The sequence below is a fragment of the Anomaloglossus baeobatrachus genome, chromosome 1 (genome assembly GCF_048569485.1).
Source record: "Anomaloglossus baeobatrachus isolate aAnoBae1 chromosome 1, aAnoBae1.hap1, whole genome shotgun sequence".
NCBI classification, from domain to species: domain Eukaryota; kingdom Metazoa; phylum Chordata; class Amphibia; order Anura; family Aromobatidae; genus Anomaloglossus; species Anomaloglossus baeobatrachus.
Window position 1 is genome coordinate 219244424 of NC_134353.1, and position 26398 is coordinate 219270821.

General features: G+C 41.3%; 1 protein-coding gene across 1 annotated transcript in view; it reads left to right on the plus strand.

The window, feature by feature from the left end:
- FREM3 (FRAS1 related extracellular matrix 3) overlaps window positions 1-26398 on the plus strand; it is a 146600-nt gene that overhangs the window by 48276 nt on the left and 71926 nt on the right. Inside the window, exons 3-4 of the mRNA XM_075335800.1 lie at window positions 20170-20316; window positions 24858-25088. Coding sequence (XP_075191915.1) covers window positions 20170-20316; window positions 24858-25088 — 378 coding nt within the window. The remainder of the gene's footprint in view (window positions 1-20169; window positions 20317-24857; window positions 25089-26398) is intronic.

Consider the following 26398-nt stretch of genomic DNA (forward strand, 5'->3'; position numbering starts at 1 on the left):
TGGGTGGGAATTCATATGGATTCCCGCCCCCTGCTGCCTGTTCCTCCCTCTATGGTAAGTATTATACAAACAATTCACTTTTTTAAAGGACCTGTGGTGAGGTCATACCCATGTGACCAGAAGGGGCAGGGCCTCACCCAAAAAAGCTGGATACCAGATCACATGGGTATGACCTCACACAGGTCCTTTAAAAAAGTGAATAGTTTGTATAATACTTACCATAGAGAACAGAGAGAGGGAGGAACAGGCGGCAGGGGGCAGGAATCCATATGAATACCAACCCAGAGATTATCTGCTCAGATGAAACTGTCACTCAAGAAGCTGCTGAATTTATAAACTTCACTTTCTTGGATTTGAAAGCCTCAACATACGAGCTGACCACTAATAGAATGTAGAGAATCAGCTTGATAGTGCCAGTACAGCACTGGCTTTAGGTTATATACGAAAATCCTGATGATTGGTTCCCTTTAACGGCCTTCAGCGCCATCTCAAGCTTTGGCGACTTTATGGATGAACGCTCTTCAGGAAGATCGATCTTGTGCAAACCTAAATAGGTCCACCAGGGTCTTCTCTGATGGTTTCCTGATAGTATCAAGCAATCGGGTTGCTGGTCTTCCTCTTCTCCTTATTCCTTCTATTCGTCCAACCATGATGTGCTTCTCCAGAGGTTGTATAAAAGCATTATTATAAGCTCATCAAAGTAATTTCTAGATCATTGCCAAATCTATTTATATGACCAGCTTTGGACTAAGCTTCAATAATTTTTTGCTCTAGAGACATTCATTGCCTATAAAAAAAATAAATCAAAAAAAGTATGTGTCAAGGGAAACAGGGGATAACAGAGGACTGGGCCTCTTAGACTGGCCCTGATGCTAGGGGCCCTAGCTGTCCCTACTTCCAGAGTTATGTCTAACGGTGATGATGTCTGGGCTGCCTTCGTTACCCTGCTTCTGGCCAGCTCTGATCTAATACCCGCTCTCCCCCACCCCAGGGGAGGACAGGGACAGGAGTGGTGAACCTACTCATATGGACAACCAAATCTCTATCACACAGCTAGTACACACAGAGATATAAGACAATACGTGATCAGGAGCAAATAAAGAGCAGGGAGGAAATAACAAGACGACAAGGGGATTTCCACACTACACCAAGCAGCACACAGTAAATGACCAAGAACACAAACAGCACATGTACCGAGTTAGCTCAAGCTATAGTCGGCATGGGAAGACAGATTCCTCCATCTTACGGGAAGTACCTGTGATAGGTCTCTCACAACATGTGATCCAAAAGGTAATCGGCAGGCTTGCAGGAATTAACTCCTAATGAGCACACAGCTGGGTGACTCCCGATCCTGCCTTTGGAACTCAGAAGCACCAGAGAAAGCATAGTGTGGTGTGTCGGAGTCAGTAGTCTAAACAGCACCTGATGCCGCCATAACATTCGGCATGTTTAGAGCCAAACACCGTGTGACAACAGGAGGCTGTAAGCTTTTAACCCCTTCACGACCAGCCGATTTTTCGCTTTCCGTTTTTTTTTCGCCATTCTTTTTCTGAGAGACGTAACTTTTTTATTTTTGAGTCAATATGGTCATGTGAGGCTCATTTTTTGTGGAACGACCTGTACTTTTAAATGAAACCATAAGTTTTACCATATAGTGTACTGGAAAACGGCAAAAAAATTCCAAATGCAGAAAAAGTACAAAAAAAGTGCGATAGCACTATTGTTTTTGAGATATTTTATTCACTGTGTTCACTATATGGTAAAACTGATGTGGAGGTGTGATGCCTCAGGTCGGTGCGAGTTCGTAGACACCAAACAGTATAGGTTTACTTTTATATAAGGGGTTAAAAAAAAATTGGAAGTTTGATCGAAAAAAGTGGCGCACGTTTTACGCCATATTCCGTGACCCGTAGCGTTCTCATTTTTCGGGATCTATTGCTCAGTGATGACTTATTTTTTGCGTCTCGAGCTGACGTTTTTAACGGTACCATTTTTGCGCAGATGCTACGTTTTGATCGCCTCTTATAGCATTTTGCGCAAAAATTGTGGCGACAAAAAAAACGTCGTTTTGGCGTTTGGAATTTTTTTGCCGCTACGCCATATACTGATCAGATTAATTGATTTTATATTTTGATAGATCGGGCGTTTCTGAACGCGGCGATACCAAATGTGTGTATATTTTTTATTTTTTTAACCCTTTAATTTTCAATGGGGCGAATGGGGGTGATTTGAACTTTTAGGTTTTTTGTTTTTTTTAAATTTTTTAAAACTTTTTTTTAACTTTTTTTTTTTATTTTACTAGTCCCCCTAGGGGGCTATTGCGATCAGCATTCCGATCGCTCCGCACTATCTGTTGATACAGCAGATACGCTCTCTTTCTCTTTTGCTGTGCCGCTGGCACAGCGAAAGTGAAAGCAATTCATGTGTAGTACAGGAGTCATCACATGACCCTGTGCTACCATGACAACTAACGGAAGTCACGTGATCTCGTCACGTGACTTCCGGTATCGGGCAGTAAGTAAAAGTTTACCGCGATCGCGCTTATAATAGCGCTGTCACATATTGACAGCGCCATTTAAGGGGTTAAACGGCACGAGCAGATAACGATTCTGCTCGTGCCTAGCAGGCACACATCTCAGCTGTGAAAATCAGCTGAGATGTGTGCCGATCGCGGCATGCTGCCGCCAACAGACCGCGGGCAGTAACATTATGACCGCTAGGACGTAATTTTATGGCCCGCGGTCGTTAAGGGGTTTTAAGGAGGGTTCACACATTGTGGTTGTGAGTCATTTTTTCTGCGGCTTCATTGCAGTTTGTGCGAAGCTGTAATATGGCCATGGACTGTACATGAAGACACAGCCAATAAATCCAAGTGTGATATGATTAGCTGTGTAGGAGTGTGCTTGTGTCTATACAGATATGTGTATTTTATAGCATAATCTCTATACAGCCTTTATTTTATCGTCATGAATAGGCATCAGAATAGTACACTTTTCTAGTTTACTCTTTCCTTTTGTATTAGCAAGACTTAACGTGCGGAGTGAAAAAAAAAGGGCTAATCAGTGCTGTGTGTGTACTCTGTGTCTCATGTAATCTCATTGTCAATCAGGATTTGTTATTCTGTCAGGAGAAACAAAAAATGAGATTTTAGCACTATCTGTGCCCATAATCTGTGTGGATGAAATGACAGGTAAATTGTAGTGGGGCGAGTAACTATATATGCTTTATTATGTTAGCAGGAAAATAGATCTTGTTTGTAAGAATCCAGTAATTCTTTATCAGTGCAAATTAATTGGTTAATATAAATTATTTAGTATGCTCTGATGTACAATGATGCAGACAGTAAGTTTATTATTGGCTAAATGTATGTAGAAAACGTTACCGATTCCAATTTGTTTGGCTGATATGTGCGTGAATACCTTTGCCTCAACGCTATTGAAAATTGTAGTTGACTGCTGCAGTTTGTTTTTTCCAACATGAATAAACATATCAGCCTTCAAAGGCATCCAGTGCATGAATCTGATACAAACATTCCAAAAACTCCCAGGAAATCTAATGGTTTCACCTGATATTAACCTACCCTAATGTAATACAGCAAGGCTGGGGCTACAAGATGACTGGTTACCATCCATTATTTACAATTGTGGATGGTCAAAGCTCATCTCCTCCCCCTAATGCACTGGTTTCTTTTGTAAATCGAATGACACTTGTCCATTCATGTCTATGGGTGCACAAAAAAAATGAATGCCATACTGTATGTATAGTATCTGATTTTTAGGCATACGTTATGATTCTGTGACATAAGTAACTATAACTGGACCTGTAAATCATTAAAAACTGCTGCTCTAAGAAAAGGAATTGCATACAAATTGCCCACGGATGACAAGTGATAAAACATATTACGACATTTCTGGATAAATCCCTGACGATTTTTTATATTGTGTGAAATTGGCCTCAGTCATGAAAATAAAAAGTATATAATTTTTTAATAATCAAAATCATTTTTTTAAGTGTATATTTCCATTTAAATAATCAATACAATGTATTAGGACTACTGGAGGACGTAAGGAGGTTGGTCATGACACAGGTATTGAAAGGACACCATAAGAAGATCCATGTGTCATGCTCCTACCCATGCAGCGCTAAGGATACAAAGACACCATTGTATTTTTCACTTTACTTGCTATTCCCCAGTAGAGATGTTTCATTATGAAGCTGGTCAAAAAACCTAATGGTCCTGAATTTATTGATGAATTAATGTGGTTTTTCAAGAGAGTGGACCCGAAATGCTGTAAGATACTTTAAAGAGGTGGTTTCACTAGTTCGTTTTCCAAGCCATATCGATATAATGTTGAGAAACAAGGCTTCTCTGAAATACCTTGTTGGCAATAGTTCCTGTGAGCGGCGCTATTGCGGTACGCTTATCCCCATCGCTTGACACACGGGCTCCCTGACCTCTGATGTCAGGTCAACTTCCAGTTGACCTGACATCACTGAGGCCAGCCCCCATCTCTGTGAGTGACTGGGCTGTGGGCGGCGTTTCACCACTCGTCACATCCCAGTATCGCTCCTGCATACAGCGCTCTGCAGTGAAGGAGAGAGCAGGGAGATGCTGGGCTGAGATGAGTGGTGAAACGCCGCCCAGAGCCCAGTCACTCACAGAGATTGGGGCCAGCCTCGGTAGTGTCAGGTCAACTGGAAGTTGACGTGACATCACCAAACATCAGAGGTCACGGAGCCCGGGCATCACATGATGGGGATGAGCGGACCGTAATAGCGCTGCTCACAGGCCCTATTGCCAACACAAGGTATTTGAGAGAAGCCTGGTTTCTCAATGCTATATTGATGTGGCCAGTAATGCTAACTAGTGAACCAACCCTTTAAATACACTCACCAGATCTGACTCTGGCTCCTCAGTGGTGTTCAGGTCTTGGTATTTTATCTTCATTGTCATGTGATCAGTGCGCATCACTATTGTAACCACTTAGCTCGGCAGCTCGTGCCATCACCCTTGGCACAGCCGCTGAGCTCAGTGACTGCCTAAAACAGCAATGTGTGCTGTCAATGGGATGTCACCACAGCAGCTAAATCTCCACAACTCCAGCAGTGGTGGGACTCAGGGAGGGTGAATATCTGCTCTGTTAGTTAGTATTGGTATTTTACAGCATTAGGGGTTCACTTTCCTGAAAGTGAAAACCCCCTTTAATGGTTTTTGTTTTGTTTTTTTCTCTTAAATCTTCCGAACTTTTAGAAAAATACATGGATGCTAATTAATAAATTACATCAAAAGGGGTTGTCCACTACTAGGGCAACCCCTTCTGATTCCACATGTTTTCCCCAGGTAAAAAAAATAAAGCCTATAGTCACCTCCCATACCGGCACTGTTCCAGCGGTGTCGGGGCTCACATGAAGTTGTGATGTCACGCGAGCCCTGCGTCCAATCAGCAGCGGCTTCCTTCTCCCTGCCTTCAGTGAAAATGAGTAATCAACAGGATGTGAGTGCTGAGACTGCACTCACTTCCTGTTGATTGCTCCTGTCTCCCAAGGCAGGGAGAAGGAAGCTTGAGCTAATTGGATGCAGGGATCGTATGACATGACAACCTCAAGCTGGAATGGTGCCGGTATGGGTGGAGAGTATAGGCTTTATTTTTTTCCTGGGGGAAATATGTGGAATCAGAAGGAGTTATACTAGTAGTGGACAACACCTTTAAAGCAGATTAGACATAGTGTAACTAGATAACCTTTTCCTAGACAGCTCAAAATGTAACATAAAAGAAGTCCTATTATTTCCGGTACATGTATGTATTTGATGTTTATATATACTGTCAGTGTTTAATTATTCTAACAAATTATGCTTATATAAAAATAGCCATCATGGGTTTCTTAACTGTGAAACCGACCTTACGCTCTGGAAAACTGGAGACTTAAGGAACTTTTGTTTCCTGTGGGGTTGATGACATTCCTATATGTGAGATCCAGAGATCACGGCTTTGTGTCAGCAGGCAGACTGGCTGTCTGGGGGGAAATATTTCTTGGTTTTAAATTTTTGCGATCATCACTTTTCTTTTGAAAATAAAACCTCTGTGAGGATGTCTAAAATCTCTTCAATGTAACACCCAGAGTAGATCAGTCAGTGGATATATCAGATATCAAAAACCTAAAAGTAGCAATGGTTGACATTTTTTAATAAAGAATGACATTTTAATGAGGCAATGCACTTGAAATATTCATCATTATATTGAATAAGAAAATACTTCAATGGCTAAAAAAAATCAGCAATAATGACAATATTGAGAAGAATAGGAAATATTTTACACAACTTCTTATGAAAGAAAATGCATATATTTCATCCAGTAGCAGATCCAAGAGTAAAAACAAAAAGATTGAATCCAGGAGTAAATACATGAGGATGAAACTCTTTTGGTAAAAAAAAAAAAAAGAAAAAGAAAACCTTAGGCTATTTTATTCTACACTGAGTGCACATTTATTAGGCAATTAGTATTTTTGGTGATTAATTTTACTAATAAAGAGTCAATTTAAAAGGTTAATAAGCCTTAATCCTGAATATTTAAGTGAGGTTTTTTTCTTGCTTTAGAGAGTATCTGTAAGCACATAATTATTGGACAACTAAAAGTGTATAGAATTATTACACAACTAAATGAAAATATACATTTACAAAAATATATCAGTGACCCTTATAGCCCCCCCTTCTTTTCATAAGTAGTGATAGGCAGACTGTAAAAGTCTAGATCCGCGCAGGTTCAAAAGAAGCCGGGCACCGACTTTGGGCTCGGAGTTCTTAGGGAACTCCGGGTAACAATCTGGATCCGGCCATCCAGGTAAAAGAAAAACAAAAAAATCTAAGAAAAAAGAAAGAAAATAAGAATAAAGCAAGCGCTTTATTCTTCCCGGTCTCTGCGCGGCTGTACAATGTTTCCAGGGCCGCACACTCCACTTCCAGTGCCACTCATTATTTTCATGCATATGCACTGTTTCCCATGCCCATCTCTAGTTGGTTGCAGTCAGACAGTGCCCCAACCCTGTGTGACAGCGTGTCTGACTGCTGTCAATCACACAAGCTGTCTGTGTCTAGATTGGTGTAAAAATAAATATATAATAAAAAAATTGATGTAAGGTCTCCCCATATTATGATACCCAGCACAGATAAAGCATATGGCTACAGGTTGCAACCCCCAGTTGCGTGCTTATCTTGGAAGTGTATCAAAATTAGAGGAACTGCATGGAGTTGTTTTATTTTTTATATTATTTAAATAAATAATTCAAAATTCGGCCTGTGTTCCCCCAATGTTGATACCCAGCCATGATAAAGCCAACAGCTGGGAGCTAGTTTTCTCAGACTGAGGACATCCAATTGAGTAATAAGGGGTTAATGACAGCTCAGAGCTGCTACAAAGCCCTAGATTAGTAATGGGAGGCATCTGAGACCTCCCCAATTACTGATCTGTAAGTGAAAAGAAATAAACACAAACACTGAAAAAATCCTTTATTTTACATCAAATACAAAAAAAACTCCTCTTTCGCCCTTTTATTAACCCCCAAAACACCTAACCTAGACACAGACAGCTTGTATGATTGAAAGCAGTCAGACACGCTGTCATACAAGCGGAAGGCGCTGTCTTACTGCAACCAGAGACGTGGTGACTGTTGGTGGGTGAGGGAAGCAGTGTGTATGCATGAAGATAATGAGCGGCCCCGGAAGTAAAATGAGAAGCCCAGGAAGCAGTATACAGCTGCCACCATTTTTATACACCTGCCTAAAAGACCGCCCACCAGCTCTCTTCTCAGGAGCATGTTAACTACATGAAAATACATGAAGCTGACACGCTCTTGTCAGGAGAGCAGGCAGCCAGTCTGGGTGATGTGATCCTCACGGGCGTCACATGCAATTGTGTCTCCAGTCTAAAAGCCTCCAGCCCTTGGTATTATACTCACCCTCCGCCATTTTCATGCTTTTTCAGCGCTACTCTGGTTCCACAGCACCATCCGGAAGTCAGAAGTTACATCACAATCTCTCAATACATCTGTATGAGAGCCAAAACCAGTCCAGAATGAGGCTCTCATAGAGATTTATTGAAACACTGGATATGCCCGCAGGTCACAAATCACCCTCACATGTGCAGCCACCTCTCAACTGACAGTGACCATGAGATTGTAGGTGGAACACCTTAATTCTCAAGATAAGGTGCATGTCACTTCCATGAGACTTATGTGGAGTAGCCTATTGGTATGCCATTAATGTTTGAGATGTGGCTACACCTCTCCTTTCCAAATAGTCATATTGCAAGATAGCAGATCATTTGCTGCTAGCAGCAGTACAGGAAAGAAAGTAAAGCTGCAGTCATCATCCAAATAAAATAGAGAGCTTCTTTCCAACATCTTAAAATAGTGATATTCTCAAGTATATCCAAAAAGATTTAATCATTTTTCCTATGATGTTTCAGACAACACCTATGGCCTTATTCATGGATAATAGCAATGAAAATACATTCCCCATTTAAAATAAAAACAGCTTCTGTCGGACAGGTGAAGCTCATAGTTAATTTAATTGCCAACGTGTGTTTCTATGTTGGGTGAATACCCAACAATATGGTACAACTCACCATACAAATGTAGCAAGATGCCAAGATTAACTTAAGTGTAAAATTATATATAACTAGCTGTAGTACCCGGTGTTGCCCAGGATAGTAACTGTCTTTCTGTCTCTCTCCCAATCTCTGTCTGTGTCTGTCTGCTTCTGTCTGTCTGTCTCTGTCTGTCTCTGTGTCTCTGTGTCTGTCTGTGTGTGTGTGTGTGTGTGTGTGTCTGTCTGTCTGTCTGTGTGTGTGTCTGTCTCTGTCTGTACCTTTCCCTATCTGTCTCGGTGTGTCTGTCTCTCTGTCTGTCTCTTTCCCTGTCTCTGTCTGTCTGTGTGTCTGTCTCTATCCATGTGTGTCTGTCTGACTGTGTCTATTTCTGTCTGTCTGTGTCTATCTCTCTGTCTGTCTCTGTATCAGTCTATCTGTCTCTATCTCTGTGTCTAGCTTTCTCTATCTCTGTGTCTGTCTGTCTCTCTCTATCTCTGTGTCTGTCTGTCAGTCTCTTTCCCCATCTCTCTCTTTCCCGGTCTGTCTCTTTCCCCGTCTTTCTCTGTGCCTTTTTCTGTCTCTGTCTCTTTTCCTGTCTCTGTCTCTTTGCCTGTCTGTGTCTTTTTGCCTGTCTCTGTCTCTTTCCCTGTCTCTTTTCTTGCCTCTGTCTCTTTCCCTGTCTCTTTCCCTGTCTCTGTCTCTTTCCCTGTCTGTTTCCCTGTCTGTCTGTCTCTTTCCCTGTCTGTCTCTGTCTTTCTGTCTATCTCTTTCACTCTGTGTCTGTCTGCCTCTGTCTGTCTCTTTGAATGTCTGTCTCTGTCTTTCTGTCTCTGTCTGTCTATCCCTTTCCCTGTCTGCCTCTTACTTTGTCTGTGCCTATGTCTGTTTGTCTCTTTCTGTCTCTCTCTATACGTCTCTCCACAGACATCTTATTATCTCACACCATAAGCTTCTTATACTAAACAATATATCTTGTTCCTATAGCAACCAATTACAGCTCCTATTAATAACCTGTAGCTCGCACCTTCATTGACTTTAATGGAGGCCGGATTTTTTTTAGAGAGTACGGAGTTAAATTTTCCCATCAAAACATAGTCTATGACGTAGGCTTCAAACATAAAGATAAAACATTTAAAACTTATGGTGAAGAGTCAACAACAAGTGGGACACAATTGTAAAGGGGAACGATGTTTATTGCTTATTTTAAATCTTTGTAAAAAATAAAAAACTGAAAATTGGGGTGTGCAATATTATTCTGCCCTTTACTTTCAGTGCAGCAAACTCACTCCAGAAGTTTATTGAGCATCTCTGAATGATCCAATGTTGTCCTAAATGACTGATGATGAAAAATACTGTATAAGCCACCTGTGTGCAATCAAATCTCTGTATAAATGCACCTGCTCTGTGATAGTCTCAGTGTTCTGTTTAAAGTGCAGAGAATATCATGAAGACCAAGGAACACAATAGGCAGGTTCGTGATACTGTTGTGCAGTTTAAAGCCGGATTTGGTTGCAAAAAGATTTCCAAAACTTTAAACATCCCAAGAAGCCCCTTGCAAGCGATCATATTGAAATGGAAGGAGTATCATACCACTGCAAATCTACCAAGACCCAGCCGTCCATCCAAACTTTCATCTCAAGCAAGGAGAAGACTGATCAGAGATGCAGCCGAGAGGCCCATGATCACTCTGGATGAACTGCAGAGATCTACAGCTGAGGTGGGAGAGTCTGTCCATAGGACAACAATCAGTCGTACACTGCACAAATCTGGCCTTTATGGAAGAGTGGCAAGAAGAAAGCCATTTCTCAAAGATATCCATAAAAAGTGTCATTTAAAGTTTGCCACAAGCCACCTGGGAGACACACCAAACATGTGGAAGAAGGTGCTCTGGTCAGATGAAACCACAATCAAACTATTTGGGCATAATGCCAAACGATATGCTTGGCATAAAAGCAACATAGCTCATTATCCTGAATATACCATCCCCACTGTCAAACATGGTGGTGGCAACATCATGGTTTTGGCCTGCTTTTCTTCAGCAAGGACAGGGAAGATGGTTAAAATTGATGGGAAGATGGATGGAGCCAAATACAGGACCATTCTTGAAGAAAACCTGTTGGAGTCTGCAAAAGACCTGAGACTGGGACGGAGATTTGTCTTTCAACAAGACAATGATCCCAAACATAAAGAAAAATCTACAATGGAATTGTTCACAAATAAACGTATCCAGGTGTTAGAATGGCCAAGTCAAAGTCCAGATCTGAATCCAAACGAGAATCTGGGGAAAGAGCTGAAAACTGTGGTTCACAAACGCTCTCCATCCAACCTCACTCAGCTCCAGCTGTTTGCAAAGGAAGAATGGGCAAGAATTTCAGTCTCTCGATGTGCAAACCTGATAGAGACATACCCCAAGCAACTTGCAGCTGCAATCACAGCAAAAGGTGGCACTGCAAAGTATTAACTTATAGTGGCTGAATAATATTGCACGTCCCAATTTTCAGTTTTGTTTTTTTTTACAAAAATTTAAAATAAGCAATAAATATAATTCAACTTCACAATTATGTCCCACTTGTTGTTGATTCTTCACCATAATGTTTAAATTTTTTATTGTTATGTTTGAAGTCTGAAATGTGGGAAAAGGTGTAAAAGTTCAAGGGGGCCGAATACTTTCACAAGGCGCTGTGTATACTGTGTATATATATATATATATATATATATATATATATATATACTGTATGTGTGTGTGTGTGTGTGTGTGTGTGTGTGAAAATTAATTTAGATTTAGGTAATTTGTAGCTTTACATAGCCCAGTTATTTAACAGGCAGACAAGATAACAAAAGAATATATCAGAAATACATATATCCTGGCATCACTGATTCAGATAAAGTGACACTGTGAATTTTGACCAACTAATGACACTCAATATATATACTATGGGTATGTGCCCATGATCAGGGTTCACAGTGTCTTCGACTCAGCATGTTTCAGCTGCGTCCAAAACACCGAGTTGCACAGTACAAGCAAAGTGGATAGGATTTCTAGAAATCCCATGCCCACTCTGCGTGTACTCCACGCAGCGTAAACTGACGTGTGGTGTGGCTTTCCGAGCTCCAAGCATGTCAATACTTTGCTGCTGAGTCGCAAGCATTCTTTGCAGGGAGAACACAGCGAAAGACCGCCCTGATCGTGGGCATGCACAGCTGCGGTCTGCTGCGGAGACTCGCGGCCCCGCAGATCAGGACCTGCCGTGTCCAGGGTGCAGCGGGTCCTGATCGTGGGCACGTAACCTAATACAGTTATAAAAACAACAAAAAAAAATGTTGTTAGCTCATCATTCCTTGTACACTAATGATAAGCAAGCATGCTCGGCACTGCTCGGTACTCAATCAAGTATCAGATGCTCGAGACGCCTGGTACTCAATCGAGTATCAGGGTGCTCGGCACTGTTCGGTATTCAATTGAGTATCAGAGTGCTCAAGACACAATCGAGTATCAGGGTGCTCGACACTACTCGATACTCAGTCGAGTATCAGGCTGCTCGACATTGCTCGCTACTCGATCGAGTATCAAGGTGCTGTGGACGCTCAGTACTTGATCAAGTATTAGGGTGCTCAGCACGGCTCGGTACTCAATTGAGAATCAGGGTGCTAGGCAGTGCTTTGTACTCGATCAAGAATCATGGTTCTTTGCACTGCTCAGTACTCGATCGAGTATCAGAGTGCTTAAGATGCTCAATACACAATCGAGTAGCAGGGTGCTCGGCACTACTCAGTTCTCAATCGAGTATTGTGCAGGTGCTTGATATACTTGATTTCCTGGTCGGCATATTCTTTCTTTTTCATTTTTCCTGGAGACCCAAACAGGAGAGCTGGGGATGAGAGAGAGAGATCTTCTCTGCCCCTCCTGTTAGGGGCTTCCAGAACAAGGCTCAACTTTCCCATTTACTTCCATTATGCTGGTTACTCGAGTCAAGCCCTTCTGAGCGTACAACCTGCTCTATTCAAGTACCGAGCACTCGAGCATTTTAGAGTTAGTGCTCGCTCATCACTAGTGTAAACCCTATTAGTAACTAGGGAGACTATGATATAATGGAGAAAATATATATATATATATATATATATATGTTCTTAAAAAATAACAACCTGGTAATAATGGAACATATCTCTTTTGGGATTAATGCCAGTGGGGTACCTGGTTTGTAAATTTAGTATCCATAACATTTCCCTAGTAAACAGCAGCAGTTCATCCTATGCACAACTTTTTTCAGGGCACAAAAAGAAATTATTGAAAATGGACAACCTTTTATGATATTAGTAATTTAAATTTTGCTACAACTATACTGAGAATAGAGAATTATTGAGTTTGAATGTTTAATAGTAAGAGCTCTAATTGAGAGACAAATCTAAGATTATACAATTAGATTATTATGTTGGTAATAGTTATGAGCGAGCACTACCATGATTGTGTGCTCGGTACTCGTAACAACCAGTTGGACGCTCAGACGGGCACAACTCATTTACCGAGTGTAGTTGAAATTAATGGGGAACTCGAGCATTTTTATGGAAGATATTCTGGAAAAATGCTCGAGTTCCCTATATTTGGTACACGAGTTGTGCCCATACGAGCGTCTAACTGCTCATTAGGAGTACCACACACCCGAGCATGGTAGTGCCCTCTCATCACTAGTTGGTAATCATTGTGTTTCTATACAGTCTCAAGGACAGATAAACCGTTGGTGCAATCTGTGTAGTTGTAAAGGGGTCTTGAGAAGTAAGGAGCCCAATTCCTTCTCCAAAGTAACAGGACAGAAAAGAGTCCATACCCCATCCTAGTACAGGAACCCTTTTCTTTCTATGTCCGCCCCTGTACATACTGATAATTACTGCCATATAACTCACCATTGTTGCTTTCGATTTACATAGAACAAAAATGTCACGTATCAGAGTAATTATTTAGAAAGGAATTAGGTTCCCGTCACTCCAATTAATCCATTACACTTGGCTGAAAACTCATTAGTATTTCAAATATCCCCCATCAAACTGAGGTAAAGTTTAAGCAGATTATTTCACTGCCGGCCACCCAGCTAAACCCACACAGCTGTAATTAGGCACACATACAATTATCGTGGGTCTGGTGTGCCAAGGTGACGGTATAAGCTTCTGCCAGCCATTGTGATAAAAAGAAAATTATAATTCCCATGTGAATTCTCTAGCAGTTTTTCTCACAGCCTCTTTTATACGGCAGCACAATGATGGTGTCATGGCAGTGGCAGTCATTGATCCCCCACTTCAGTATCATTGCAAAAGCAAATTTTGCCATTCCGGATTTCAGATAACCATTAGCAGCTTGCCAAAAAATTACCAAAAATTATCTTCCACTAATAAGTTATTCATTTTATTTATTTATGTAGCACTAACATTTTCGGAAACGATTTACAGAAATAGTCGTCACTCACATCAGTCCCAGCCCCATTAGAACTTACAATCTAAATTCTAAAGTATGTTTTTGGTCTGTGGGAAGAAATATGAACAGGGATGATAACTTGATTTATTTTTACTGGACAACTTATCTAAAAATCACAGACATACAGACAAATTAAAAATCCATAATGATGACTATATTAAGTTATATATGTGCACAGCCCATCATACTGATATAAACACATTAGTAGTGTCACCACTTACAAGTGTGATTTATCTGAGGAAGGAGATAATAATAATAATAATAATAATAATAATAATCTTTATTTCTATAGCGCCAACATATTCTGCAGCGCTTTACATTTCAGGAGGCTCATATACATATCATACAGTGCCTACAAGTAGTATTCAACCCCCTGCAGATTTAGCAGGTTTGATAAGATGCAAATAAGTTAGAGCCTGCAAACTTCAAACAAGAGCAGGATTTATTAACAAATGCATAAATCTTACAAACCAACAAGTTATGTTGCTCAGTTAAATTTTAATAAATTTTAAACATAAAAGTGTGGGTCAATTATTATTCAACCCCTAGGTTTATTTTTTGTGGAATAACCCTTGTTTGCAATTACAGCTAATAATCGTCTTTTATAAGACCTGATCAGGCCGGCACAGGTCTCTGTAGTTATCTTGGCCCACTCCTCCATGCAGATCTTCTCCAAGTTATCTAGGTTCTTTGGGTGTCTCATGTGGACTTTAATCTTGAGCTCCTTCCACAAGTTTTCAATTGGGTTAAGGTCAGGAGACTGACTAGGCCACTGCAACACCTTGATTTTTTCCCTCTTGAACCAGGCCTTGGTTTTCTTGGCTGTGTGCTTTGGGTCGTTGTCTTGTTGGAAGATGAAATGACGACCCATCTTAAGATCCTTGATGGAGGAGCGGAGGTTCTTGGCCAAAATCTCCAGGTAGGCCGTGCTATCCATCTTCCCATGGATGCGGACCAGATGGCCAGGCCCCTTGTCTGAGAAACAGCCCCACAGCATGATGCTGCCACCACCATGCTTGACTGTAGGGATGGTATTCTTGGGGTCGTATGCAGTGCCATCCAGTCTCCAAACGTCACGTGTGTGGTTGGCACCAAAGATCTCGATCTTGGTCTCATCAGACCAGAGAATCTTGAACCAGACTGTCTCAGAGTCCTCCAAGTGATCATGAGCAAACTGTAGACGAGCCTTGACATGACGCTTTGAAAGTAAAGGTACCTTACGGGCTCGTCTGGAACGGAGACCATTGCTGTGGAGTACGTTACTTATGGTATTGACTGAAACCAATGTCCCCACTGCCATGAGATCTTCCCGGAGCTCTTTCCTTGTTGTCCTTGGGTTAGCCTTGACTCTTCGGACAAGCCTGGCCTCGGCATGGGTGGAAACTTTCAAAGGCTGTCCAGGCCGTGGAAGACTAACAGTAGTTCCATAAGCCTTACACTTCCGGATGATGCTCCCAACAGTGGAGACAGGTAGGCCCAACTCCTTGGAAAGGGTTTTGTACCCCTTGCCAGCCTTGTGACCCTCCACGATCTTGTCTCTGATGGCCTTGGAATGCTCGTTTGTCTTTCCCATGTTGACCAAGTATGAGTGCTGTTCACAAGTTTGGGGAGGGTCTTAATTAGTTAGAAAAGGCTGGAAAAAGAGATTATTAATCCAAACATGTGAAGCTCATTGTTCTTTGTGCCTGAAATACTTCTTAATACTTTAGGGGAACCAAACAGAATTCTGGTGGTTTGAGGGGTTGAATAATAAATGACCCTCTGAATAAACTTTTCACCATTTAAAAAAAAAGAAATATCATTCTTTTTTTGCTGCAGTGCATTTCACACTTCCAGGCTGATCTACAGTCCAAATGTCACAATGCCAAGTTAATTCCGAATGTGTAAACCTGCTAAATCTGCAGGGGGTTGAATACTACTTGTAGGCACTGTATACATAAACATATACAAACAAGTAACAATTATAGAAGATACAATATTTAAAGGGAAAAAAGGCAACCCTGCTCATGAGAGCTTACAACAAGGAGATGTGATCTCTGAAACGCGCAATAAAATCATGTTTACCATTACTGCTGACCACCTTCTTATGACAGTGCGAGAGTCCACTTCTATTTAACCTACATTTTTTCAATAGCAGTTGTGACTAATTTCACAATTGTATCAGGTGAGCAGTGGCACATAAACGTTTATAACGTTAGTACCTTATTAGCGCCTTTTGTCTTTCAGTCTCCTTCACACAGCCCATTATACTGATATAAACACATTAGTAGTGTCACCAGTTACCTATAAAATCGCCATAAAGAAATATCCTGTGGAAACTCCTTCAACTTAAAAAAAAAAATCATCCACACTTCAATTTTTTTATGACTTATACAGACCGGGGTAAAAAAGTTTTTTATTCTTAACAGACTGCAAACATGGGGTAAACATACAAACTCAATGCATATGTTTGTTTATTGCTGGCGTGCCTGCATTGGTCCCCCCAGCAAGTATGCCATCTAACACAACCTGCCCGTGCCACACTGCCTTCTATCCTCACGGTCCCTCACGTGTGCGTCCTCTGTTTCCTCCTTCAGGGAGACAAAACAATCACTGATCTCAGGGAGACCAGCGAGAGAAAACACTGCCGGCAGCCAACAAAGGCGCTCAACACAGTGAAATCCTAGGTGCATTGCCCTCTGGGAAGTATGCAAATAAAAAAGGTCCGTGGAGCCTCTGTTAGGAGTCTCGACACAGAAAATAGCCAGATATCCCTCCGGGAAGGACCTAGCCAAGGAGTGGCTCTTTTTAGGAGACCACCACAGCCACCATATTAAGTGGCCCTTTTAGTCAATATCCAATTCTTGACGAGTTTAAAGATATGACAAGGGAAATACCAAGGCCAGGTATCAGCTGTTTTGGAGTATTGCCCCTCATAAGTGTGGAGTAGGATACTGGCTGTGTGGGAGCAATGCCTAGTAGACCAACAAGACAAAACAATCACTGATCTCGGGAGACGAGCTAGAGAAAACACTGTCAGCAGCCAACAAAAGCGCTCAACACAGTGAAATCCTAGGTGCATTGCCCCCTGGGAAGTATGCAAATCAAAAAGGTCTGTGGAGCCTCTGTTAGGAATCTCGACATGGAAAATAGCCAGATATTCCTCCAGGAAGGACCTAGCCAAGGAGTGGCTCTTTTTAGGAGACAACCATAACCACAATATTAAGTGGCCCTTTTAGTCAATATACAGCTCTTGACAAGCCCGGAGGGATATCTGGCTATTTTCTGTGTTGAGACTCCTAACAGAGGCTTCACAGACCTTTTTGATTTGGATCCTTCTCCAGGGGGCCTGTCTCCCGGGAATGCACCTAGGGTGCATGCCTGCACATCAGCCCGAGTCTTAAATTGCCGATGCACCATTACCTGGAAGTGCCTCTCAGCCTATCACTGGGAGGCACTGGGTACATAAGGTACTCTCCTACTAGGGGAGGTGCCTGAGCAATGTAGTTAGTTAATTAGTGGTCAGTTCCCTAGCTAGACAGTTGTCAGGTCCCCTTGTCCACTTTCCAAATCCTTACCAATGTACATTTTCTTATTTCTGTTTCCCAGCCCTGTCAATAACCTCAGTGCTTCTCCGTCCTGGCCATGCTATCAGCCTCAGCTGTCCTGGTGGTTCCTGTCTACACTAGTGAATTTGCCTGTCCATCCTGGCCGTGCTATCTACCTGAGCTGTCTCGGTGGTCCCTGTCTATACTTGAGACTCTGTCTGTCCTCACCTGTGTTTTTCCCCTTCCTTTGGGGTCAGCTGCTACAGTCCCGATCACTGCACTGGGAGTGGCACTTGGCGTCTTCCTAGTGGTGGGTGTTTAGTCAAGTTCCTCACACTATATGGTAACCCCGGGCTGCCCCTGTGGTCTAGTGGGTCCACATCAGCTCATTGCCTTACTATCACCAGCGGCGAGTGTTACAGGTTCCATGAGTGAACCGAAGCACTGCAGGGCCACAGTGCTAACCAATGAGCCACAATACTGTCCGGAGCCGATCTATCTATGCTTTTGTTAACCCTGAGTCATGGCGCAAAGGACTCGTATAGCAAAATCAATATATATGCACAGTATATATATACAGTATTTTACCAATAACAATATAATAATAGCATATGATCATCTTACTTTCTGGGGACTTCAAACCTGTATCTCTATGTTTCAAACTTGCTGCTAATAATACATTGAATATTACCAAATAAATAGACTGTGAACTCTCTTTCAACAAAAGATGCAACTACTATGTCCACTTTACTGACACATTATTACTACTCTTGGGTCAAAAGTAACTACACATTCAGAGTGGGCCACACTAAAATAGAAATGTCATCCTCAGTCAAGTCTGTACTCGGAAAATGATGTCTAAGAATTAACCCAGGTCTAGAGGGTCAGGTATCCAAAGTGTAACTTGATGACTCTATATTTGGTTACATGATTGCAATGTGTCTGAGATCTTGAGGAAGAAGTCAGTGGACTTTGAAACGCGTCGATCGATTAAAGACCATTATTCATCATCTGAACGTTTGTCAGCAGTGCAAGAGAAAAAACACTTTTATTCCTTTGGCAAAATCTGTGGTTGCCATAGTACCATTCTAGTTCCAGATGTCCAAAATCAGATGTATCTGCTTTGCTTCAATCCCACTGTGACAAGCCTGGTAATTTTATATTTTACTATTGCTACTTGGTGAATTTAATTATTGCATTTGCAAGAGTCAAGAATGGCAGAAACACTCTTCTCATGAATAGCAGGTGAATCAAAAATATCATTATTTATTAAAAATGTATGTACAGATGGTAATAAAATTTAGAAACTGTCAAGATGTTAGACGTGGAAGCCAGAAAGGCAATCTGTCATGTGATTTATGCTGCCCGAACCCCGGACAGGAGAGATGGCTGCATTATTGCAACCAGGTTATTTTTTTGTGAAACACAGGAGTATTTCAATGAAAATACAGTTTAAAGATTCTCCTGAGGACTGTAGATGGAAAATATACCTGTCCAGTGCCACCCATTGACAGATGATTGACAGGTCTCTCCCACAGCAAGAGACCTGTCAATCACTTGGTGCTGAGAAAAGTCGGCCGGTGGCAGCACTGGATTAGTCTTGTCTCAGGCTATGGTCTCTTGGTTAGGTCAGAGAAAACTAAGCCTGGTTTTAATAGTGCAGTCAGGATTTGATTCTTGCTGCCCGAGGTTTGGGTAGCATGAAGTATATGACAGGTTCCCTTTAATGCCTATGACATTTGCCACTCTATTCATCTTCATCTTGATCTTAAAAGGTCATATAATGCCATATTCCTGTTTTTTTAATCCCTTTGCATCCGAGAGGTCACACGTAGCGAATCACTCAGAGACCATTCAGCACCTCTATTAACTGTAACATCCTGATGAAGTATCCCTCATTAATCTTGTGTTGTATACCTGTCATCTACCCTAACACATCCTCGAAACCAACAAGACCATGCTTGCTGATTGTTTTATTTAGCATTGTGCTGAAATCTGGTATAACCACAAGAAGTGAAAAGCACATTGGGCTGTGACATGGCCTCTCATACTAAGAACACTTCCAAAGATCCTGTTTTCAGTGCCATTAATACAATATAATGTATCACTCAAGACGAGGTAAGCCACCATCAGTCAGCTCTCACATGGGTGGCCTCTAGTGAGGTAATGTGTAGACATACTGTAGACTCAGAGAGAGTGATGGAGTCGTCTTTATGGGTTGTATGATTTATAAATAGTTCTGTTTTATTCACGAAAGAATCCCAAATATGTATGTTGGCACTCGTAATACATGGTATATATTTAGACCTACATTTTTCAGCTGGTAGACAGTGCTGTATAAGATTACTTGGAAACAGGCCACTTTTACTTACAGTGGTTGTCCTATGAAAACTTGTACATCAGACACAGAATTAAAATTAAGAATGAGCTTGTCTTAATCGTCAAAGTAGATGATTTCACTCTGTACTGATGTGTAGGGGATTTATACAACTAATGGAGAACTGTAGCCTCACAAACAGGATTCATGAATTTGATACATCCCTATTAATGTTCTATTCATCACTTTCTTTTCTTATATTTCCTCACATTTTAGGTGGCAATAAACTAAGTAGTCAGCCTTTCCGTCTTAACTGGGCCTGGATTTCACTGGAGAGACATCAATATACTATAGATGAAGATGCCAAATTCTTAGAAGTTACTCTAAGGCGTAGAGGATATCTTGGAGAAACTTCATTTGTCAGTAAGTATCCAAATTAATTTGATTTTCTACATTTTTAGCCTCAGAGTAGTTGTAGTCTGTAGTCATTTACATTGGTTGCCTTAGGGCATGCAACTCTCATTTTTATTTGATACATGGAGACCATCTTGTTTTATCGAGGCCTAGTCATTCTGCTTTATTTACACCAGGTTCTCGAGAGGAACTTTTGTGATGTTTTTCCTTCTATACTATGTACCTATGTAGCACTTAACATATGACTTTATTTTAACATTTTGTTTTACTAACCATAATTTTTAATTTGTTTTTAATTAAAGCATTTTCTATTTTTGGTATAACACTGTCTGTTTTCCTATTGGAACTAAATATCAGAGACTTAGTATACTTTTATCTTAACTAGAGATGGGCAAATCCGCAGATATTCAGGATTGGCGGATCCAACTGGATTATAAAAAAAAACTTGGTTCAGGACCAGAATTAATTTATTATTTGCCTGGATGCCGATCCCCATAGAAGTCTATGGGGACCCAAATATTGTGCTTTAAAATGGTGGAAGAAAGGTCTAGGGGGATTAGAGTAGGAGCATTACCGAGTCTCTCACGGGGCTGTAACCCTACTTCTGGGGCTGCTCATTATTCTCATACATATTCACTGATTCCACCTGCCACTGGCAGTCCCGGCACTGCTCTGATTGATAGCAGTCAGCCCTCGCCCCCACCCTGTGTAACAGGATGTGTGACTGCTTGGAATCATGCATTACATTACTAATACTGTAAGTTAAAAGAAATGAACACAAAGACCCCCAAAAAAATATTTCAAATATAATAGAAAAAACTCCCTCTTTCTTCAATTTATTAACCCTAAACACCCAGTTCCGACTTAATCCACACAAGGTCCCATGACAATCCTGGCTCTGCTACATACTGAAGTCACAGTGCATGGGCACAGAACATGACATGCTCTGGCTTCAGGTAAACACTGAATAAGCCGCAGCTGTGAGTGGTAACGACACTCAGTTTATCTGTGGTCATAGCTGGAGGTTCTCACGGTACCCCACCTGTGTAAGGAGGTAAAATGACCTCAGGTGACCTCATTGAACTCAGTGACCTCACTTCAGGTAAACTGAGTTCACAGATCTTCATCTCCTGCAGAAAACCGTGATTTTTTGCCAAGTAAAGCAGATTTGGTGCTGAAATGTATACGCCATATACCTGCACCAAATCTGCATCTTCTGGCAAAAGAACCCGCATCAAAACGTGATGCCAATGTGCAGGAACATGGTGTATAAATTTCAGCACCAAATTTGCATCTCATGGCAAAAAAATCACACAAAAACTGTTTTTTACGCCATTTCAGTGTGCTTTTTTGCCAGGAGATGCAAAAATCTGGTGCAGACCAAATTTATAGGCAGATGATCAGCTCTCAATGTATTATCCAACATATCTATTAAAAAAAAGAAAGCTGAAATATGTGAACATTCATAGTAGAATAATATTTTTTTCTCTTGAAAAAAAACTTTGTATTTGAAGTAATATATTATAGTCAATATTACTACTTCTTCTTGCACTTGAATTTTGACTTATACAGTATTTGGATGGACACCACTCCTTAAACATCCAAGTATTACATTCTATCTCATGCTACCAAATTTAAACTTTTATAAGGCCACCTGGGAGACACACCAAACATGTGGAAGAAGGTGCTCTGGTCAGATTAAACCAAAATCCAACTATTTGGGCACAATGCCAAACGATATGTTTGGCGTAAAAGCAACACAGCTCATCACCCTGAACACACCATCCGCACTGTCAAACATGGTGGTGGCAGCATCATGGTTTGGGCCTGCTTTTCTTCAGCAGGGACAGGGAAGATGGTTAAAATTGATGGGAGGATGGATGGAGCCAAATACAGGACCATTCTTGAAGAAAACCTGTAGGAGTCTGCTTGAGACTGGGACGGAGATTTGTCTTCCAACAAGACAATAATCCCAAAAATAAAGCAAAATCTAAAATGGAAAGGTTCACAAATAAACGTATCCAGGTGTTAGAATGGCCAAGTCAAAGTCCAGACCTGAATCCAATCGAGAATCTGTAGAAAGAGCTGAAAACTGCTGTTCACAAACGCTCTCCGTCCAACCTCACTGAGCTCAAGCTATTTGTAAAGGAAGAATGGGCAAGAATTTCAGTCTCTCGATGTGCAAATCTGATAGACACATACCCCAAGCGACTTGCAGTTGTAATTGCAGAAAAAGATGGCGCTACAAAGTATTAACTTAAAGGGGCCGAATAATATTGCACGACCCAATTTTCAGTTATTTTTTTTTATTTAAAATAAGCAATAAATTTCGTTCAACTTCACAATTGTGTCCCACTTGTTGTTGATTCTTCACCATAACATTACAAATTTTATCTTTATGTTTGAAGCCTGAAATATGGGAAAAGGTTGAAAAATTCAAGGGAGCCAAATACTTTCGTAATGCACTGTATGTGCTTTCCTGAGCTCCTCACTTCTTAAAGGTCTTTTGAGGGATTGGTCTGATTCTCAGGGATTTATTTAGGTAGTGAGCCCCAATGGGGACAGTGATGATGATGTCTGTAAAGAACTGTGGAATGAATGGCGTTATATAAGCAAGTAAAACAAATAACAAACCGCCATTTTTCTGCAAAGCCAATATTTTTCAACATTCACTATGGCTTCGCTCACACCTGCGTTTCCAGATTCCAATTGTCCCATTTTTTAAAAACAGATTTAATGTCCAAAATGTATCTATTGATTAGTTGATGCAAAGAAACCCCATTGATCATTACTGGGTAAGTCTGAGTTTCTTTATGTTGCAGGTTTTAGAAAAAAGAAAGTTTTGCATTCTGCTCTTTTTTTCATACTAAAATTGGACACAAGAGAATCTAGGTAGAGTCTGTAATACTCAGATGGGTCCTTGCCCTCTCCTTCCGTTTGCATCAGATCCATTTTGGACATATACTCAGATGTAAGTCAGCTTTTAAGAGAGTCTGCAGGGTGGGTCATAAGTATGGATACACCCTGATAAAAAAAAGAGTAAAGTTGAATTCAAAATGGCGGTTCTGCAGATGGCCGCCATGGGCGTCGCCCGACCTCAAATCTTTTGCCCCTCCCTTGCACTAATTATATGCCACAAACGGTAGGGTATATCCATACTTATGGCCCACCCAGGGTGTATCCATACTTATGACCCACCCTGTAGACTACTTGGAATACTCTTCCTGTAAGATATCTGAAATATGTTTATTTTTAAAAAAATATACTTTAGGCTACATTCCCACAAATGAGTTTTTGATAAGTTTTGATGTAGTAGATTATCTGCAGCTTTTCTGCACCTACTAGTTAAGTAATTTTTTTCCATTGCTTTTTATTGCATTTTTGATTTGTCTCTTTTTGGTATGTCGCGCTTGAGGCTTAAGTGCATTCCTCGACCCCCTACCCCCATCCCCCCTTTTCCACTCCTTTTAGGATCCTGAAAATCTGTATGTCCACCCCTGAGTTTGACACTTCATGCATTACAAGCTGGTCAAAAGTCAGCAACATACTCCACCTGGCAGAAGCCATTGCATCAGTCAGTGCCTAAGCCCCCTGGACAGGTCTCCTGTGCTCTGGTTTACCAGTTTGGTACTGCTTTGGACTTTGTAATCTTCTTTCTAGTGGGGTCCTTCTTTTTAATTGAACATAAATATGGTTGTATCCTTCTAAATCCTGTGTTCTTGAGATTCAGATAGAAGGCCCTGACAAAGTCAGGAACAGGGAAAGATACACAATGTGAGTCCAGCCAGAAGAAGCCCCCTCTTCCCCAGTGATCAGTCATGAGTTGTTTTTGGTAAGTGATGAAATACCAATAGAACGTGCCATCACTTACTAACTATGGTTAGCCATCAGCCAGGATCTTCACTTATCCTTAGAATAAAGGGGTTACAGCCCTAATAAGCTTCCGTAGTTCCTTCTTGCTTCACTTTATTGTTTATTGGGGCTGTAAGGAAAAACCATGCACAATGTTGGCCAAGAATGTCATTGTGTAAGATCCTTGGACCTTTTGTTCTCTTGGTTCTCTTTTTTTCTCTTGGTTTTAAATCAAAGATATCAGATGCTCCCTGATTACAATGTTATAATTTATCCTAGAGGTATATCATAACTTTTGATGTGATTGATATAATATTATAGCATGATATATACATATTAGTACTGCTTAACGTCCTGATGAGTACCGTCAAGTACATCAGAGCATACTGTAACTTCCAATGAAGTGAAATGAAAAATCACAGAAAAATCAGTGAGGCTTTTGAAATGAACACAAGCCAATATGATCTTTGACTACATAAAATCTTCATTTGTAACAATGGCTCACTGGGATACTACTACGATAATGATCCCACCCTAACATATTATGATAGCAACAACTTGTATGAATCTCCTTAAGCTTGTCTTACATGCCTAAGAGTCTTCTGCTCAGGCCACACAGAAGGCTGTGCCTTGTACTTCATTACTTGTTTCTTTGAAGGGCCATCTCTTAACCCCTTGTGTTCATTTGCCTCATTAAGGTATTAGTACAAAGGATGGAGCGGCAATTACAGACAAAGACTTTAAAGGAAAAACACAGAAGCAAGTCCAGTTCAATCCAGGTCAAACAACAGCGACATGGAAAGTCAGGATAATAGCTGACGAGGAATACGAAGAATCAGAGACTTTCCAGATAATACTATCTGAACCTGTCATGGCTGCACTAGAGTTCCCCAATGAAGCAACTGTTGAGATTGTGGATCCTGGTGATGGTATGTTTAGCAGTAATGAATTTCAAAGTCTAAAGGGGGCTTTACACGCTGCGACATCGCTAATGCGGAGTCCTTGGGGTCACGGAATTTGTGACGCACATCCGGCCGCATTAGCGATGCCGTTGCGTGTGACACCAATGAGCGATTTTGCATCGTTGCAAAAACGTGCAAAATCGCTCATCGGTGACATGGGGGTCCATTCTCGATTATCGTTACTGCAGCAGCAACGATGTAGTTCGTCGCTCCTGCGGCAGCACACATCGGTATGTGTGACGCCGCAGGAACGAGGAAGCTCTCCTTACCTGCCTCCCGGCCGCTATGCGGAAGGAAGGAGGTGGGCAGGATGTTACGTCCCGCTCAGCTCCGCCCCTCCGCTGCTATTGGGCGGCCGCTCAGTGACGTCGCTGTGACGCCGCACGGACCGCCCCCTTAGAAAGGAGGCGGTTCGCCGGTCACAGTGACGTCGCCGGGCAGGTAAGTATGTGTGACGGGTCTGGGCGATGTTGTGCGGCACGGGCAGCGATTTGCCCGTGTCGCGCAACAGATGGGGGCGGCTACCCACACTAGCGATATCGGGACTGATATCGCAGTGTGTAAAGTAGCCTTAAGTCATTCATTGGCACAATACTAGAGAATACAGAAATAAGTTATCTAAAGTGTAGCTGAACTTTCAGGTGGTTTTCAGAATAAGCTGGAGTATATGTACATGAGGAACAGTCCTATTTCTGGCCATTTAATGACTTGTGTCCCGCTTCTTTACCAGTTTTTACCTCTGTTAGAAACCTTAGCATTTTCCCTTTGTATGCTTTGACTTTTTACTCCTCCAGCTTATCCCCAAGTCCCTTTCCATAGGCTTTTATAAGAAGTGCAGACAGATTATAGATAGACAATAATACGTAAGATGTCATTTTATTTATTTTTTTTTCAGAAATCAATAGTACACAAGAAAATAAAAAACTTTCAGCTAGTTCACAAGTCCTGTAGTCATCCATTAGATCTGTTGGGAAACTGATTTCTGCTGGAACCATTTTTTAACATTGGATTCTATGGACAACTGATCCATTAATAGATTGGTATTTAGCCATCCGTTGTTTTCTTAACAGATCCGTTACAAATGGACTATAAATAGCAATCTGTTAACGCATCCATTGTCTATAGACTACACATTTTAAAAACAAATCTAGTAGACATCCGCCATTTAACTACGGACAAAAAAGTTGTATTTGCAGACGTATCTCTAACGCATGGGTGGGGAACCTTTTTTCTGCCGGGGGCCATTTGAAAATTTCTACCAACCTTCGGGGACCGCA